Raw genomic sequence first — 20,870 nt, 5'->3', positions numbered from 1 at the left:
TATTGGAAGCTGGGTTTACAGAAAGTTAGAGGTTTAATACTTAACTGGAATTGTCAAATTGTATAAGGCTATATGGAAGTATAAGATTATGGAAGCATGAGATTAGTGAACATTTTTATATATATATTACACTTTCCTCCACAATTCAGCATTCACCTTCGCTTTTAGAACATTTTGTATTTTAATAGATTTATTTAACCTTCCTCACTTACTCTTTCTTTTCCCCTTGAAGCTCTACAGGTGGCATTTGGCTCTTTATACAGAGATGATGTCTTGTTGAAACCCAGTCGTGTCACAGCCATTTTAGCAGCCGCATGCATGCTTCAACTGGTAAGTTTTCCGATCCTCTTTCCCTGCCTTGTATAGGCCACATGCTGTTAATATTACATGTAGTCTAAGACCACCACTTTACACTTGCCCAATTACTGTGTATGGACGTTATAGAGGAGGGACCACCTACTATGCGCCAGAGTGGAGAGCTTCTAACAAAGAATGGCTTTCACTCTGGTAGACCCAGCCTGTCCATTTCTCCCATGCTCTGCCACTCATTTGAATAGCTAACGTATTCTACTATGTTTCTCATATAGTGGCCACTGCAGGAGAAACATTTACCTGCAGCTTCCCCTGAACATCGGACCGATATTTTATTAGCAAAAGAGGTTTTCTACATAGACAACCCCTTTAATTGAAGATGTAATAACAATGTTCTGCATTGACAGCCTGTGCCTGAATAACCGTTACCCACAAGCTATCACCGACGCTAGTTCTCCCTATCAGCAAGGGTTAACAAACCTAAAAATGAATGACAGAAAAATATTACGTACATGGAAAACGTGCCTCTAATAGGAATACTTTTTGCAGGCTCCTCGAACAGTCTAGCAGAAATCTGGGAATGTCACAGGAAGCCTTCAGAGGGCCTCGCCAGATACAGCTGATTTATTAGAAGGGGCTAGGCTTGTCCAAAGGAAGAGTGCTCCGCTTTGCTTGACCTCCATATCTGTTTGCGGTACTAAAACTGCAGGATGTACCATGTTGTGTTTTTTTTTTTTTTTTTTTTTTTTTTATATACAGATCCTAGTTCTGCTTTGTAAAAGGGCCAAGGTCCATGCTGTGCTCCGTTCATAGCATGCAGAAATGTGCCTTTAGGCTTGTGTATACGGTACGCAGCTTTACTTGTAGCCAGAGCCATTCCTGCATGTTATGAATCGTGCACAGCATGTAACAAAGCAGAAAGTGGGAATTAATTGTAAACAGGACTATTCACTTGGAACTGGAGGTCCCATGCACGTGACCGTAGATGTAGTCCATAATTATGGACCCATTCATTTCTATGACTGACTGACACCTTCCCGTATATTTACGGGAAGGTTTCCGTGCCGTAGAAGCGTTTCGTAAAAAAATAGGACGTCCTACTTTATATTTTTATTTTTTACGGACTGTGTTCCCATAATTTTTAATGGGAGCACAGTCTGCAAATGATTGTCGCCGGCCGTGCCCCTAATCATGGACCGTGATTACGGGCACAGTCGTGTGCATGGGTCCTCAAACAATACTTCACCCTGATTTCTAGTTTTCTCACGCATTTTCTAGTAGATATGAAATTTTGGAGAAAATATTTGCAAACTTAGACTGAGTTCACATCTGCGTCGGGGTTCCGTTGATGGGTTCAGTCAGACCTTTCAGTCAGGGGAAGTCATAAACAGATACCATAGCTTCTGTTTGTATTACCACTGATATCAATGGTAATGCTTCAGTTGCACATGGTTTCCATTTGTCTCCGTTACGTAAGGTTTCAGTTTTTTTTGTCTGACTTTATGGTGCAGTCGACTACGCTATTGATTATTATTACAGTAGATCTAATTCATTTAAATGAGTGAATGAGGTTTCAGTCAGTTTAAAGAACCTCTGTGGTCTGATAATGAAATAAATAATGATTAACCCCTTAGTGACCAGCCTATTTTACGCCCTAATGAGCAACTATTTTCCTTTTTCTATAGTCTCATTCAAAGAGCTATAACTTTTTTATTTTTCTGTAGACATAGCTGTATGAGGACTTTTTTTGCGGGATTAGTTGTACTTTTTAATGGCACCACTTTGGGGTACATATCATTTTTTGGATTACCCTTTTATTAACTTTTATTTGGGGGTTTGGGGAATAGAAAAACCCCCTGAAATTCCACCATAGTTCTATGCGGTTTAAATTCACGCCGTTCACTGTCCGGCATAAATAACCTTTTACCTTTATTCTATGGGTCGGTACGATTACGAAGATAGCACATGTGTAGAGGTTTTTTTTATGTTTTACGACCTTTGCACAATAAAAACACTTCTCTGAACTGAAATAATTTGTTTTTGGATCGTCCCTATTCAAGTGCCTTAATCTTTTATTTTTTCATTTTTCCGTCAATGTAGTGATATGAGGGCTTGTTTTTGCGGGACGAGACGTAGTTTTAATTGGTACTGTTTTGGGGTACATATGGCTTATTTAACTTTTATGACTTATTTGGGGGCCAAAAGAAAAAAAATAGCAATTTTGCCATTGTTTTGTGCATTTTTTATTTTTTGTTATATTTACGGTGTTCACATTGCGGTTTAAATTACATATTACTTTTATTGATTGGGTCATTGTTCTTAGCAGAAAACGTAGACCAGCTTCTTAAAACCGTAAGAGCAACTATGAACATTTATGACCCCAAAGAACCTCGTTCCGTCTAGGACATAATGTTTGAAGGCGTAGGGCCTAAAATACAGAGAACCTTTCCCATTCATAAGAATGTATTACGCCTCCTTAATTAAGGACGTAGCCTAGTTTTGGCCTTAAAGAGGCTCTGTCACCAGATTTTGCAACCCCTATCTGCTATTGCAGCAGATAGGCGCTGCAATGTAGATTACAGTAACGTTTTTATTTTTAAAAAACGAGCATTTTTGGCCAAGTTATGACCATTTTTGTAGTTATGCAAATGAGGCTTGCAAAAATCCAAGTGGGTGTGTTTAAAAGTAAAAGTCCAAGTGGGTGTGTATTAGGTGCGTACATCGGGGCGTTTTTAATACTTTTACTAGCTGGGCGCTGTGAAGAGAAGTAACATCCTCTTCTCTTCAGAACGCCCAGCTTCTGACAGTGCAGATCTGTGACGTCACTCACAGGTCCTGCATCGTGACGGCCACATCGGCACCAGAGGCTACAGTTGATTCTGCAGCAGCATCAGCGTTTGCAGGTAAGTCGATCTTACCTGCAAACGCTGATGCTGCTGCAGAATCAACTGTAGCCTCTGGTGCCGATGTGGCCGTCACGATGCAGGACCTGTGAGTGACGTCACAGATCTGCACTGTCAGAAGCTGGGCGTTCTGAAGAGAAGAGGATGTTACTTCTCTTCAGAGCGCCCAGCTAGTGAAAGTATTAAAAACGCCCCGATGTACGCACCTAATACACGCCCACTTGGACTTTTACTTTTAAACACACCCACTTGGATTTTTGCAAGCCTCATTTGCATAACTACAAAAATGGTCATAACTTGGCCAAAAATGCTCGTTTTTTAAAAATAAAAACGTTACTGTAATCTACATTGCAGCGCCTATCTGCTGCAATAGCAGATAGGGGTTGCAAAATCTGGTGACAGAGCCTCTTTAAGGCTCAGAGCCCATTTTTCAAATCTGACATATTTCACTTTATGTGGTAATAACGTCGGAATGCTTAAACCTACCCAAGCGATTCTGAGATTGTTTTCTCGTGACACATTGGGCTTCATATTCGTGGTAAAATTTGGTCGATATATTCAGTGTTTATTGGTGAAAAATTGCAAAATTTAGAGAGAATTTTGAAAAAATTGCATTTTTCAGAATTTAAATGCATCTGCTTGTAAAACAGATGGTTATACCACCCACAATAGTCACTAGTTCACATTTCCCATATGTCTACTTTAGATTGGCATAGTTTTTTGAACATTTTATTTTTCTTGGACGTTACAAGGCTTAGAACATAAACAGCAATTTCTTATATTTTTAAGAAAATTTCAAAAGCCTTTTTTTTAAGGTACCTCTTGAGTTCTGAAGTGGCTTTGTGGGGCCTATGTATTAGAAACGCTGATAAAACACCCCATTTTAAAAACTAGACCCCTCAAAGTATTCAAAACAGCATTTAGAAAGTTTTCTAACCCTTCAGGCATTTCACTGGAATTAAAGCAAAGTGGAGGTGAAATTTGCAAATTTCATTTTTCTTGCAGAATTTCAATTGTATTCATTTTTTTTTTTGTAACACAGAAGGTTTTACCAGAGAAACACTACTAAATATGTATTGTCCAGATTCTGCAGTTTTTAGAAATGTCCCACATGTGGCCCTACTGCGCTCGTGGAGTAAAACACAAGCCCTAGAAGCAAAGAAGCACCTAGTGCATTTTGAGTCCTCTTTTTTTATTAGAATATATTTTAGGCAGCATGCCAGGTTTGAAGAGGTGTTGAGGTGCCAAAACAGTAGGAATCCCACAATAGTGACCCCATTTTGGAAACTACACCCCTCAAGGAATTCATTTAGGGTTGTTGTTAGCATTTTGACTGCACAGTTTTTTCACAGCACCTATTTGAATTGGGCTGTGAAATAAAAAAAAATGACATTTTTTCCAATAAGATGTAATTTGTGATCAAAATTTCTTATTTTCACAGGGAACAAAATACCCCATTTTGTTGCCAAATTTGTCCTTAGTGTGGCAATACCCCATTTGTGGTGATAGACTTCCGTTTGGGCCCATGGGAAGGCTCAGAAGGAAAGGAGCGCTATATGTTTGTTGGAGTCCAGATTTTGTTGGATTGGTTTTCGGGTGCTATGTCGCATTTGCAGAGCCTCAGAGGTATCAAAGCAATGGAAACCCACCAAAAGTGACCCGATTTTGGAAACTACACCCCTCAAGGAATTCATTTATGGTTGTTGTTAGCATTTTGACCACACAGTTTTTTCACAGCACCTATTTCAATTGGGCTGTGACATTAAAAAAAATGACATTTTTTCCAATAAGATGTAATTTTTTACCAAAATTTCTTATTTTCACAGGGAACAAAATACTCCATTTTGTTGCCCAATTTCTCCTGAGTGCATCAATACCCCATTTGTGGCAAAAAACTGCCGTTTGGGCCCATGGGAGGGCTCAGAAGGGAAGGAGCGCTGTGTGTTCTTTGGAGTCCAGATTTTGCTGGATTGGTTTTCTGGTGCCATGTCGCATTTTCAGAGCCCCAGAGGTATCAAAGCAATAGAAACCAACCACAAATGACCCCATTTTGGAAACTACACCCCTCAAGGAATTCATTTATGGGTGTTGTGACCATTTTGACCCCATAGTTTTTTCACAGAACTTATTTGAATTGGGCTGGGAATGAAAACAAAATTATTTTTTTCAAATAATATGTAGTTTTGGCTGAAAATTTCTTATTTTCACAAGAAACAAAATACCCCATTCTGTTGCGCAATTTGTTCTGAGTGCCACAATACCCCATTTGTGGTGATAAACTGCCGTTTAGGCCCATGGGGGGGGCTCAGAAGGAAAGGACCACCATTTGGCCTACTGGGGATTTTCTAGTGCGAAGTCATGTATGCAGAAGCCCCTGAGGTACCAGTACAGTTGAAACCCGCAAGAACTGACCCCGTTTTAAAAACTACACCCTTAAGGCATTCATCTAGAGGTGTAGTGAGCATTTTGACCGGAAACCTACACCCCATAAACTGTAATGTTGGTTCTCCCGCGTATGGCAATACCCTACATGTGGCCGTTATCAGCTGCCTGGGCACACAGCAGGGCTCAGAGGGGAAAGACGAGGGGGGATAAGCTGTGCGGAGTGCATCAGGGTAAGTAAAATTGGAGTAAATTATAAACCAAGGGATGTATGATAAATTTTAAAACACTCTTTCATACAGAGCTCTGGTTATTCGGGACACGTGTCACATTGATATATTGTCATCCCTTATCGCCCTCTTATAGCAGACTTTGCACCTCTTTTGACTTTTTCCCTTCTTGCCAGTTTGGGGAACTTCTCCTGGAAAGTGTTGCCCTGGTACGATGCGTGTGGCCTCGCTTCCAGAAGTACTCGGTGCCCCCCCTTCTTGGTCCCTAAAGATTAGGTTCTTGATAATCACCTCTTGAAATTCCAGGAAAGTTCCCCTCTGGCCTGCACATCGACGTAGCACGTACGCATTGTACAAAGCCATCTGTATGATGTGCCCGGCCAGCTTCTTATACCACACCGCATGGCGCTGTAGGGCTTCAGGGCTTGATCTTACAAGTCCATCCCTCCCATGTACCTATTGTAGTCCAGGATGCAGTCTGGTTTGGGGGTGGCCTTTCCTTCATATATCCTAAATCTGTAGGTATACCCTGATGCACTCTCGCAGCTTATACATCTTCATGCCATACCTTGCCCTCTTACCCGGCAGGTACTCGCGGAATTGAACCCTCCCTTTAAAATGTACCAGGGACTCATCAATAGAAATACACTTCTCGGGGGTGTATGCTCGGGAAAACCGGGCACTGGAACGGTCTAATAGGGGTCTCCGTTTATACAAACGGTCAAAACTGGGGTCATCTCGGGGTGGGCACGGCTTATTATCAGTATAATGTAAGAAGCGAAGTATTGCCTCATTTATTATTTTTTTTTAGGTTCCAGTTCAGTTCTGAAGTTGCTTTGAGGGGCCCATATATTAGAAACCCCTATCAAATACCCCATTTTAGAAACTATGTCCGGTTTGAAGAGGTCTTGTGGTGCCAAAACATTGGGAACCCCCCAAAAGTGACCCCAATTTGGAAACTAGACCCCTTGAGGAATCCATTGTAGTTTTCTTGGGGTGCATGCGGCTTTTTGATCAGTTTTTATTCTATTTTTAGGTGGCGTGGTGACTAAAAAACAGCAATTCTACTATTGTTTTTTTTTTGTTTTTTTTTTACAGCGTTCACTGTGCGCTATAAATGACATATTCACTTTATTCTTCAGGGTGATACGATTACGGCGATACCAGATGTTTATCGTTTTTTTTATGTCTTATGGCGTTTGCACAATAAAATATGTTTTGTAAACAATCATTCACTTTTTGTGTTGCCTTATTCTAAGAGCCATAACGTTTTTATTTTTCAATCAATAAAGCCGTGCGAGGACTTATTTTTTGCGTAACGAACTGTAGTTTCGATCAGTACAATTTTTAGGTACATGCGACTTTTTGATCTCTTTATTCCATTTTTTGGGAGGTGAAGTGACCAAACAATTGTGATTGTGCTACGGTTTATTATTTTCTTTTACGGCGTTCACCGCGAGGGATAAATAACTAAATAATTTTGTAGTTCAGGCCGTTACGGACGCGGCGGTACCAATTATGTATAGTTTATTTATATATTTTTATTAATAATAAAGGACGGATAAGGGAAAAGGGGGGATTTTTACTTTTATTACTTTTAAATCTTTTATTTTCTTATTTTTACACCTTTTTTTTAACTTTTTTTTTACTTTATTACTTTGTCCCACTAGGGGACTTGAGGGCAGGAGGCCCTGATCGCTATTCTAATACACTGCACTACATGCGTAGTGCAGTGTATTAGAACTGTCAGCTACTCACTGACAGCAAGCATAGTGGGTCCTGACGTTGTCAGGACCCACTAGGCTTCCGTCTATGGCATAGCCGGACGCCATTGTTTGGTGTCCGGTTGCCATAGTCACCATTGCCGGCTGCTATCGCGTAGCAGGCCGGCGATGGCAGCTTAACCCCTAAAAAGCCGCGATCTCTATAGAACGCGGCTTTTAAGGGGTTAATCAGCGGGGACACAGCGATCGGTCCCCGCTGTAGGAGCTGTGACAGCTGCTGAACAAGACAGCAGCGTGTCAGCTCCTGTATGTGTCAGGAGGACGGCCGAAACGGCCGTTACTCCCGAGACGTACTATTAGGTCATGGAGCGCGAACGATACAGCTGCCATGACGTAATAGTACGTCAAGGAGCGGGAAGGGGTTAAAAGGGAATGGAAAAATCCAGATAGGTAAGTTGGTATTCCCAAATTTCTTAAGAGGAAATATCCCTTTGAGGAAGGGGTCTGCAAGGACTGGGACAATACCCCTAGACTTGAAGCCCCAGTGGAAAAAATATCAAGGAAAAATGCTCTTCCATTCGAGGATCTAGGCTCTTTATCCGATCCCATGGATCGGAAAGCCGATTACTACCTTGAACCTGGGAATGTTCTACGGGGTTTTTTAGGCCAGGGAATTGCAGCCACTTGTGTGGCTAGGTCTCTAAATATATGGCTAGTGCAATTAGAGCTCCACCTTAGAGATCAGACTTCTAGGGATCAGATCCTCTCCTCCCTTCCAATGATATCTAAGGCAGAAGATCTTCTGGCCGACGCTTCGGTAGATTCTGGGCGCCTCTCTGCCAGATCACGGCTCTCTCAAACTCTCAGGAGGGCTATCTGGCTAAAAACCTGGAAGGGGGACACTGGATCAAAATGGAAGCTGTGTGCTATTCCCTGCTCTGGTGATTATTTGTTTGGACCCCCGCTGGATGACCTATTAGAAAAAGTGCCTGATAGGAAGAAGGGGTTCTCCCTACACAAGGGAAACCAATGGATTCCTTTCGTCCCAGGAGGTTTAATAAAAAACCTCTAAGAGCAACGAAGCTAATAAGGGGCATGGAGAATCTACGTTATGAGGAAAGATTAAAAGAATTAAATCTATTTAGCCTTGAAAAGAGACGACTAAGGGGGGACATGATTAACTTCTATAAATATATTAATGGCACATGCAAAAAATATGGAGAAATCCTGCTCCATGAAATCACGCCGCCTTTACTGTGAGAACTGTGAATCTATGGCATAGTCACCGCATGAGCTGGTCACAGCAGGGACAGTAGATGGCTTTAAAAAAGGCTTAGATAATTTCCTAGAACAAAAAAGTATTCACTCCTGTGTGTAGACATTTTTACCTTCCCTTTTCCCATCCCTTGGTTGAACTTGATGGACATGTGTCTTTTTTTTTTTTTTCAACAGTACTAACTATGTAACCTAACCCTAGGTGACAGGAGTCTAGGCCCTCAAAATGTCGTAAGAAAAACAAGGGCTTCATTTTCAGGCCTCAAAACGACCCCAAAAACAGACCACCAGCAATGACCCCCCCCCCCCCCACACACAACACAACATATGGCAGAGAAAAAGGATAGGACGTGTTTGATTCCAACATGCCTGATTTTTCGATCTCATGGGTGATAAGCTGCCATTAAAGGTAGTCTGGTAGCAGCTTATTTCCCTTCTCCCAGCCAAGTGTGTATTGGGGTCGGGAGGAATAGCTGGCAGCCGAACGAGCTATCTAAGGTGTATGGCCATCTTGATGCATTGGTGATCTACTGGGGGCCTGTCAGATCTACCAGCGTTGAATCTGGATGTGTGTATACATTATCTTCTCTCTGAAATTTCTTTTAAAGGATGGCTTAATTCAGCAGTGTGGCGAGACCATGAAAGAAACCATCAGTGTTCAGACGGTGTGCAGCTATTCCACAGCAGCTGGTGTCTACGGGTTAGACTCTGTAAAGAAAAAGTAAGTTGTTTTATTTTATTTTTTTTATTTATTGGTTTAGTTAATATTTTGTATACTTTACCAGTGATGATATTCCCATAGTAGATAACATGCTACGAGATCTTCCTGGCAGCAGCCGTTTTCCCTCTCCCCTTTGAAATAAACATACTCTCAGCAGAGCATGCATGTTTATGGTGGAGCTGTGAGAAATACCTTAGCTATCATGTGTAAGGCTGGCTTAAAGAGGCTCTGTCACCAGATTTTGCAACCCCTATCTGCTATTGCAGCAGATCGGCGCTGCAATGTAGATTACAGTAACGTTTTTATTTTTTAAAAACTAGCATTTTTGGCCAAGTTATGACCATTTTTGTATTTATGCAAATGAGGCTTGCAAAAATCTAAGTGGGCGTGTATTATGTGCGTACATCGGGGCGTTTTTACTACTTTTACTAGCTGGGCGTTCTGACGAGAAGTATCATCCACTTCTCTTCAGAACACCCAGCTTCTGGCAGTGCAGACATAGCGTGTTCTCGAGAGATCACGCTGTGACGTCACTCACTTCCTGCCCCAGGTCCTGCATCGTGTCGGACGAGCGAGGACACATCGGCACCAGAGGCTACAGTTGATTCTGCAGCAGCATCAGCGTTTGCAGGTAAGTAGCTACATCGACTTACCTGCAAACGCCGATGCTGCTGCAGAATAAACTGTAGCCTCTGGTGCCGATGTGTCCTCGCTCGTCCGACACGATGCATGATCTGTGAGTGACGTCACAGCGTGATCTCTCGAACACGCTGTGTCTGCACTGCCAGAAGCTGGGTGTTCTGAAGAGAAGTGGATGATACTTCTCATCAGAACGCCCAGCTAGTAAAAGTAGTAAAAACGCCCCGATGTACGCACATAATACACGCCCACTTGGACTTTTGCAAGCCTCATTTGCATAAAAACAAAAATGGTCATAACTTGGCCAAAAATGCTAGTTTTTAAAAAATAAAAACGTTACTGTAATCTACATTGCAGCGCCTATCTGCTGCAATAGCAGATAGGGGTTGCAAAATCTGGTGACAGAGCCTCTTTAAAGGGATACTCTGGGCACTTGATATTGATGGCCTATCCTTAGGATAGGTCATCAATATCAGATCGGTGGGGGTCCGATTTGGGATGCTTCTCAATGACTAGAATGGTTACAGTGCTCTTTAATGCACCACAAGAATCTTGGTGCGTTTTCTGTGACTTAGTAGCTTTGGCACAATTTTAGTAATAAAACCGAGACACTTCGATCTGTAATACATCAAAATTAATAACGTTTGGTTTTCTTATACGGCAGATTTTGAGCTTTACAGCACTCTTCTAGAACTAGGTGATTAGTCTGCACCAATGATACCAGGAATGTAATGGTATGAGGGTCAAAGTAATATCACTAGTGAAATACAGGAAAAAATATGAAAAAAATCCGCCAGCTCACCTTGTCACGAGAAGGATATAGGAATCAGCACACGGATCCTCGTGTCGGCACACGCAGAAGATACAACAGAAGCAGGGGAGTTGGAACCAGCGCTGAGTGTAGTTTTTTATTATTAAAACGGAAATCAATTTCCAAGTTTAATTAATCTTGGTTAAAATCGAAGCACAGGGGCTACGAACAAAAATTTAGTGACGGGTAGGTATAGTCCAGAGTACAGGGAGAAGGAGAGGATAGGCGGTAGCCTACGCGTTTCAGACCCTCGCTAGGTCCTTAGTCATGGCTTATGAATCCACTAAATTTTTGTTCGTAGCCCCTGTGCTTCGATTTTAACCAAGATTAATTAAACTTGGAAATTGATTTCCGTTTTAATAATAAAAAACTACACTCTCAGCGCTGGTTCCAACTCCCCTGCTTCTGTAATATCACTAGTATCAATGTCACTTGAGGTTTATCATCCTATGTTTTTTTCATTTATAAAATGGTCATAAATAATAATTTTCATTTCTGCAATGATTTGTGCAATTTTATGTAAAAAATGCAATTATTTATGAATAAACTTTTATGCAGTCTCTGCTTTGTTTCAGTTCCCTACCATTTTTAGGATCTCTTCTTGTGATGAATTAAAACTATTTATTTAGATCCTGAAAACACGTACAGGTGTATTATTATTTTTTTTAACTGGGTGTTTAATACAATGTATGAGTGTAGACAATCATCTTTATCTAAACAATCTGTATTTCAGGCTGACTGTTCTACACTGTAGAACCCACCCCCCCCCCCCAAAGCAAAAGTGATATTTGTGCTGTTGAATCATTTAGCCCAAAGATGATTGCCTAGACTAGAAAAAAATTGTAGGAAACCTTCAATTGTAAAGAGTAGTTGGCCTGTACCGCAGTTTAGACTATGGATGTAAGCAAGAATAATCACTGACCGGAAGCAGAAGTGTTAAGACATGGAAATGCAAAATTACTTCTCACCATACAGTGCTTTATTTACGGAAGACTGGGCCACCTCTTTAATGTTATGTTTGAATTTGGCTCGTAAGATAAGAAACGGGTTGAGAATATCTGCTTTTAGAGGTCCTCCAGTTAAAAAATCTGCACAATTAGTGTGATTATTGCAGCAGATTCTGGGGTTATTTATCATACTTGTTGATCCCAGGAGATGCTTTTATAGACCTCTAGTGGCAAACAATTGGCTACAGAGGTCATTCATGTAGTCCATACAGTCTGCTATGGGGTCACCTGCAGTGTAAAAGAGTTTTCTTGGATTTAGTTGTTCATTTCTTTCACTTTTTTTTTGGGGGGTTTTTTTTTTCTCTTTCTAACTATGAACATAGAAGGGAACAGGGATATTTTTCTTGCTTCAAGGTAATAATTCTGTTTTGAAGACACCGGGACATTTATGAATGTATTTACTTTTTTTTGGTCCTTTTTACTCCAAAATAGCATGAGACCTTTTATTAACCATTCGCCCCAGAATTTAGTGATAATTGTACCAAGAACATCAGTTCCTAAAAAAAATAAAGTGAAAAGAGCGTGTGGCTTAATACTTGGCCAGGCCATAGATACATTTAATTTTTATTTTTTTTTCAAAATTCCAACTGAGAAAAAAATTCAATCTACTCCACACATGCCCTGGCGTAGAAAAGTGCCATAATGTTAGCCTGGATAATGGCAGTGATGTATGTTGTGACAGTGTTGTTTTTTTTTTAAAAAGGCACATGGGGTCATAAATTTGTTGTAGCATAGGTCCTAAAAATAGCCAAGGTTTAACCCATTAGTGACCGGCCCATCGTGTTTTTACGTCGGTCACTAACGGGCCTTATTCCGATGCCATAGACTTTTTACGTCGCGGCATCGGAATAAGTAAACAGCAGGGAGCTGTCAAATCTCCCTGCTCTCAGCTGCCAGAGGTCTGTGTCTGTGTCTCTAATGGCAGCCTGGGGCCTAATAAAGGCCCCCAGGTCTGCCTGTAATGAATGCCTGCTAGATTATGCCGGAGGCATGACCTAGCAGATGCCTGTCCGTTTTAAACAGACCGGCATAATACACTGCAATACAAAAGTATTGCAGTGTATTATAATAGCGATTGCAGAATCGCATATTAAAGTCTCCTAGTGAGACTAGTAAAAAAGTTAATAAAAAAAATCCACTTTTTCCCCTTACAAACTGCTTTACTATTAAAAAAACAAAATAAAGTAAAAAAGTTACGCATATTTGGTATCGCCGTATCCGTAACGACCCCGACTATAAAGCTATTACGTTACTTAACCCGCACGGTGAACGCCGTAAAAAATTAAATAAAAAACGGCAGAAAAATTGCTGTTTTCTGTGAATCCTGACTTTAAAAAAATGTGATTAAAAAGTGATCAAAAAGTCGCATCTACTCCAAAATAATACCAATAAAAACTACAAGTCTTCCCGCAAAAAAAAAAGCCCTCATACAACCGCATCGGTGAAAAAATAAAAACGTTACGGCTCTTCAAATATGGAGACACAAAAACAAATAATTTTGAAAAAAAAGCGTTTTTACTGTGTAAAAGTAGTAAAACATACAAAAACTATACAAATTTGGTATCGTTGCAATCGTAACAACCCGCTGAATAAAGTTATTGTCATTTATACTACACGGTAAACGGCGTAGATTTAGGATGCAAAAAAGAGTGGCGAAATTTCAGATTTTTTTCTATTTCCTCCCCCCCCCCCAAAAAAATAAAAGTTAATCAATAAATAATATGTACCTCAAAATGGTGCTATTAAAAAATACAACTTGTCCCGCAAAAAACAAGACCTTATACAGCAATGTCGACGCAAAAATAAAAGAGTTATATCTCTTGGAATGCGACGATTGAAAAACGTAAAAAATAGCTTGGTCATTAAGGTCCAAAATAGGCTGGTCATTAAGGGGTTAAAGGCCTTTTCCAATCTTTAAAGGCTATGTACACCGGTTTGAATTTTTATTTTAATTTTTTTCTAATATGTCTGTTTTGTGCAGCTTTGTAATTAGGTTTCATTCAAAATTATTTATTCTTTGAGATCCAGCTTCTTTGTATCCTGTATACAGAGCAGCTGTATCGTGCGCGGAGATCGGAACCTGTCAGTGGGAGACACGCAGGATCCGCTTGTTATGAACTTGGATGTGATCGGTAACCCCTCGATCAGGCAGGACCCGCTGTCACTGAACCAATCAGTCCCGTTGACCTGATTGATACAGGTTTCCGCGCACGACACAGCTGCTCTGTATACAGTATACAAAGAAGCTGTATCTCAAACAGCAAAAATAAAATGTAATGGGTTGCACAACTTTTTTTTTGTACTTGCGTGATCATTTCCTTGCCTTCACCACACTAAGGTGAGATTTATTAAGACTGGTGTTTCATACCTCTTCCAGGTGCCTTGAATGGCTTCTAAATAACTTAATGACCCATCAAAGTGTCGATCTGTTCAAAGAGCTAAGGTAAGTAATACACGTATTGGATAAGTATATTGAAATATATAAACATTCCCTCCCTTACAATTGTGTACATTTCAGAGTGGAGTCTGAAGAGTACATTACTATATGGATAAAACTGGCTCTTCTTTAGGCTCAGGCTGCACTGCAATTTCTCACCAGCAGAAGGCAGTTACATTGTGTGCAACATTATTTTTATTTATTGGTCCTCTTACATTGAAAGAAACGTTTTGTCACCATTGCATTTATGTAACATTAAAGAGGCTCTGTCACCACATTATAAGTGCCCTATATCCTACATAAGGAGACCGGCGCTATAATGTAGGTGACAGCAGTGCTTTTTATTTAAAAAACCGATCTATTTTCACCACGTTATTAGCGATTTTAGCTTTATGCTAATGAGTTTCTTAATGGACAACTGGGCGTGTTTTACTATTGACCAAGTGGGCGTTGTACAGGGGAGTGTATGACGCTGACCAATCAGGGTCATAACTTTCTCTCCATTCATTTCGACAGCACATCGGGATCCTTTTAGATCAGTATGTGATGTCTTATACGAACACATTAACAATACTGAAGTGTTTAGACAGTGAATAGACATTCCACGGGATGTCTATTCACAATCTCTGCACTTCGTTAATGTTTCTGTGGTAGTTACAGCAGAGCAAGCGTAATCCCGCGAGATTAACTACCACAGAAACATTAACGAAGTGCAAAGATTGTGAATAGACATCCCGTGGAATGTCTATTCACTGTCTAAACACTTCAGTATCGTTAATGTGTTAGTAGAAGACATCACATACTGATCTAAAAGGATCCCGATGTGCTGTCGAAATGAATGGAGAGAAGTGTATGACCCTGATTGGTCAGCGTCATACACTCCTCTGTACAACGCCCACTTGGTCAATAGTAAAACACGCCCAGTTGTCCATTAAGAAACTCATTAGCATAAAGCTAAAATCGCTAATAACGTGGTGAAAATAGATCGGTTTTTAAAATAAAAAGCACTGCTGTCACCTACATTACAGCGCCCATCTCCTTATGTAGGATATAGGGCACTTATAATGTGGTGACAGAGCCTATTTAACATGTCGTCATAAAATTTTAGTTAACGAAGTTTGTGTAACTCTGTATACTAGCTAAGCAGCTAGCACAAGACTGCCTGTATAATGTACAGGGCACTAATCCACTAAGGAGGGTCAAGGAATAAGTGGAAAGTGTGGAATTGTAGATGCACCACGGCCAAGATGCGCCCGCGTTGTGGCAGAAACCGTGCCGACCTGTTCAGTTTTCAAATTAACTTTAGGTAGAAGCACTTCCATTTACTTGCATAAATGCGCAACCATTAACCATGGAAGTTTACTTTCAGCTTTTAACACCTTCTGGAATGAAAAAATCTCCAGTAAATATAAGGATGGGTCAACATGTAGCGGATTTGCTGCAGGGAATTTCCACAGCAAATCTTGTCATCCGCAGTGGCAAATCTGCACCAAATCGTGCAGATTTTGGCCCATTTCCCTGCGGCAAGTGTCCAAACTCTCATCTTCCATGGCAATGCTTCCCTGCTCCCTTGTCTGTCTCCGTAAACCCTGCGATGACGTGTTGTCAGATGTGGCTGCTGGAGAAGTCACGTGTCATCACTGGAGGCTGAGTGTACAGAGACCGGCAGGGGAGCAGGGAGATGTTGCAGTCTTAAAAAGAGAACAGTAAACTTATTTTAACTTACTTTAAACTTCCACTGTACTTGCGGACTTTGCTGCGTTTCCGCTGATTATCTGAGGTAAAATCTTCAAAAATAAAATTGTGCTTGTGGATTTTTTCTTTAATAACCGGTCTTCTTTCAGACATAAGAGCACTAAAGGTTTAAAGGGGTGTTCCCATCTTGACAAATATACCTATAAAGACTAACAACCTAAAATTAGTCATTTTTGTAAATATCATTTTTTTTTTTTTTAACACCCCCTTTGTCTATGAAACTTGGTTGTATATGGAACTTGGTGCATAGAAGTCTGTTCTTTTAAAAGCTATGGAACCTTTGGCGCCACTTCCTTTTAAAAATCCAATACCATTATATTTTCTTAGGCTGTGTGTCGTTTATTCTCTAGCCAGCCGTATCCAGGTGTATGGTCAACTCTGTGGTGATGCTCAATGGTGTTTTTTTTTTTTTCACGTTGGTGTTTGGTATCTACAATGAGAGAGATTACTTCCAAAACGCATTTGATAGGTGTGTAATCCTGGGCGCCCTATACTGCCGCAAATGGGATTCTGGCTAACGGCCTTACGTGATGACCTCTATTACATCATCACGCCGATATTACCCGCTCGTTCCAATTAGGTAGCCTGTCATAAAGTGACGCTAAGGCATCCTTACCAACCGTTTTACGTGACTAAGGCCGACACGCCTTCTAGGTGAACCAATCCTAGAATTGGTTTTCCAATTTAAACTTGAGCTGTGCACCGGTATGGTGTGTTCTCCTCCAGCAATTGTATTGCGGATACACTCTGCATCTACCAAATAGCATTACTTGCTCTAGTTATTCAGGTCAGTCATTCTTATTGATTTTTCTAGTTTTTGTTCTCCGCTGTTCCGCTTGGTCATCTTGACTGTTTATCTTCAGCTCTTCCATTTTATCTTGGGCAGGAAGTCAATATCCCTACATTTTATCTAAATATAATTATAAAAGTGTATCTTACTATGTTACTTTACTTTTTAGAATCTTTAATTTGATATGTTGGTGGAAGACTTAGACCTTATTCACACGACCAGGTTTCCCGGCCGTGTGATGACCGTTCCTAAAACGGCTGTCACACGGCCGAAGTAGGAACAATAGACCCCTAATGGGGCTATTCACACCAATTTTTTTTTTATTTTTTTTTACGGCCCGGGAAACCAGGCCGTCAAAAAATGGGACATGCCCTATTTCCGGCCGTTCTCCCGTCTGCCCCGCTCCTATAGAAGTCTATGGGGCCGGGTACTACACGGCCATCACTGGAATGTGTCCCGAGTGACGGCCGTGTCTTCCGCTCGCTCTCTCCTTCTCTTCACAGTGCGAAGTGCATGTGAGGAGGAGGGTATTTTTTTTATTTTATTTTTTTGCTCCCTGTAGGAGTGGAATCCCCAATCCCCGGCCACAGCTTCGGCAAAGCTGTGGCTGGGGTTTTGGGGATTCCACTTCAGGAGTGCCTGACGTCACTGTGACACAGCTCATTGAAAATAATGGCCGCGGCCATGTGCGCAGCCCGCGATTTGCTAGCGGCTATCATTCCGTGGCCGGCCGACCCGGAAATTACGGCCGTGCACATGGCTACGGTCGTGTGCATGAGGCTTAAGATGTAAAATAAATTGGGGGCGTGGCTTGGCTGCCGGACTGAATGGACGCGTGAGAACCTAGCTCCGTGCTGCCTCACCACATATAAGCGACACACAAGCAACAAAGACCGCTAATACATCCCGCCGTTGCTGCACCGGAGAGGGAATCCTGCCAGGCATGCCTAGACATAAGAAGTCGGTGAGTAGACCAGCGAAAATGCTGGATTTCTACTTTCCAAATGACCGACAGACGGCCCAAAATGGCGCCGACACCGAACAACGCACAAATCCACTCACCTCAGTGCCAGGGCCCCGACAGTTTAGATCTCCACTTCGCCGCAGCAGCTCCGTCCCTGCGCTGTCACCTGGATCACTGCCAGCTGGCCCGCACTCACAGAGTGCAGCTCTAACGCCGAGGAAGGGGACAAGGGGGATGACAGAACCTAGAGGCCGCCATCTTAAAAGCCACGCACGTGGCATCCTCTCCTCCTCACCTCCTTCATCGGAATATGGGAGCCCTTCCTCTCGATCAAAAAGGGATGGTTATTCTGCCCTAACACACCAGGAGACAGATTGTCCCGAGGGAGACATAGAGGAATCCTCAGATCTTTTTACAGATATGCCATCTACATCTAACCCTGTTACAGAACTCACACTCAAGACCATGCTGCAGGCGCTTCAGCAATCTCTTTACTCAGGGTTTGCCCAGTTAATCAAGCCCATATCTGTCGCAATACATGAAGTGGAAGATCGTGTACAACACGTAGAATCTAAAATGGGGGACTTTGCAACTTCTCACAATGAGCTTATAGACGCTCACTTCGATCTAGAAGCTGATATTACACAAGTCAAAGCAAAAATCGCAGACTTAGAAGACCGTTCCAGAAGGAACAATATCAAGTTTCGGGGTATCCCTGAAGATATAGCCCCAAAAGATCTAACCCAATTTATCCAAAGCTTTGTTAATGCCTTGCTACCTGACTGCACCTCTAGAGATTTGATCCTGGATAGAGCACACAGAGTTCCCAGACCAAAACACCTATCGACAGATGTGGCCAGAGATGTTTTGGTTCGGTTCCACTTCTTCCATCTCAAGGAACTCTTTATGACAGCCGTAAGAAATAAAGAGATAATACCGGAGCCATACAAGTTAATATCTGTTTATACTGATCTTTCCGCCGTCACTCTGCAGTTAAGGAGAGAACTTGCTCCCATCACTACAACTTTGAGACACAACAACATTCCATACAAATGGGGCTTTCCGGTACGACTATTGATCCACCAAAATGGCTCTATGCACGTGGTGAAAACTGTCCAAGAAGGTGCATCTCTTCTACAAAAATGGGGTATTAATATCCCTGACGCCTCTTCGGGAGTTAAGAAAAAATCCCTTCCTCACACGATTAAAGATGACTGGCAGGGGCCAAACCTCCGACAACGTCCGCGACGCTGAGGTATACTCACTATATGGTGGTGGAGCAGCGGGGTTTTTTCCCGAGTCCTAAAAGTCCGGTCCACAAGTTGACTGTTTTCCCCCCACTGTGTCTGAACTCATTGAAGTTCAGTCTCTCTCTCTCTTTATTCAAACGTATTTGAATGATATTGTTTTGTTTTAATTTTCTTCTTTGTCTAGTGCAGACCACTATGTTTCAATTGTACTCGTATAACAGTCAATCCACATACATTCCTTTGGATCATTCCAAGTATGACCTACAACTTGATGTGACATGGTCAAAAACACAACAGCACTCTCACATATACGATGGCTCTTAAAATTGGTTCTCTAAATGTAAATGGCCTTAATAGCCCACATAAGAGAGCACACATGTGGAAAGAGGCACAACAACTGGCCTGTGAGGTCATGTGTATCCAGGAGACTCACCTCTTGGAAAAAGACGCCCATCGAATTAAGCACCCTCAATTTCCTCATGTCTTTCAGTCACATTACTCTACCAAGGCTCGAGGAGTTTTGGTAGCAGTTAAAAATACAGTTGCTTTTCAACTAATTGAATTGCTCGCAGATTCCAATGGGAGATATGTGTTTCTAATTTGTTCTATTAACAATGTCAAATATTCTTTGTCATTATATGGGCCTAATAACCATCAACTGAGATTCCTTCAAAAGATTCGCAGAATAATTGCTAAACATAAACAGGGAAAACTGATTGTGTGTGGGGATTTCAACTTTGTAATGGACTCTGGGATGGACACTACGTCTCAGCCTAGACAATCTAGGGCTGCTTTTGGGAATTGGTTCTGGGGGGAGGAGCTGTACGATATCTGGCGTATGCAACACGGATCGGAACGCGATTATTCGTTTCACTCTCAAGTCCATAATAGTTACTCTAGAATTGATATGTTCATTGTAGATAAGGCGACACTCCTATCAAAAGCCACGACAATCGAAAGCATACAGTGGTCCGACCACGCGCCGATCACTCTGACGATCATGGGAAAATATGACACTAGTCCAGATTACCTCTGGAGATGTAACTCCTATCTTTTATCTCATCCTACTTATAAAATGGACATAGAAAGAGATCTTTACGAATACTTCCAATATAATGATACGCCGGATGATGGAATCTCCTCCCTCTGGAATGCTCATAAGGCATATATAAGGGGTACGTTTATACGTCTAGGGCATACGGTCCGCAAAAAGCGTCTGGAAGAGGTGTCTCAGTTAACTAACGAGATACGCCTTGCAGACACAAAAAACAAACTCTCTCCATCATCAGAGGGGGCTGCACAATTGCTACTACTCCGACAACGACTACGTCTTTGTTTAGTGTCAGAATATGAGAAAAATTTAAGGAAAACCAAAGCCCGTTACTATTCACAGAATGATAAGGCAGGGAAACTACTGGCTACCCGGCTTAAAACTCAGTACCAGAAGACAAGAATACCTTATTTAAAAAACCCTCTCACACAAGATAAATGTATGGATCCCAGAGACATAGTAGAACAATTTAGAAAATACTACTCATCTCTTTACAATCTAAAAGATGACCCCTTTACTAGCTGCCCTACTCAACATGAGATAGTAGATTTCATTAGGAAAGCATCCTTACCCAAACTGTCAGCAGAACAACTAAGTTCTTTAAATGCCCCAATTACAG

General features: G+C 41.5%; 1 protein-coding gene across 3 annotated transcripts in view; it reads left to right on the top strand.

Annotated features, from left to right (window-relative positions):
* GMCL1 (germ cell-less 1, spermatogenesis associated) overlaps positions 1-20,870 on the top strand; it is a 133,409-nt gene that overhangs the window by 37,671 nt on the left and 74,868 nt on the right. For all 3 annotated transcript variants that reach the window (XM_075858516.1, XM_075858515.1, XM_075858517.1), the window contains exons 5-7: positions 233-330; positions 9,435-9,547; positions 14,382-14,447. In XM_075858516.1, coding sequence (XP_075714631.1) covers positions 233-330; positions 9,435-9,547; positions 14,382-14,447 — 277 coding nt within the window. The remainder of the gene's footprint in view (positions 1-232; positions 331-9,434; positions 9,548-14,381; positions 14,448-20,870) is intronic.

The sequence above is a fragment of the Rhinoderma darwinii genome, chromosome 3 (assembly GCF_050947455.1).
Source record: "Rhinoderma darwinii isolate aRhiDar2 chromosome 3, aRhiDar2.hap1, whole genome shotgun sequence".
In the NCBI taxonomy this organism is placed as follows: domain Eukaryota; kingdom Metazoa; phylum Chordata; class Amphibia; order Anura; family Rhinodermatidae; genus Rhinoderma; species Rhinoderma darwinii.
This window is presented reverse-complemented; position numbering and strand designations above follow the sequence as displayed.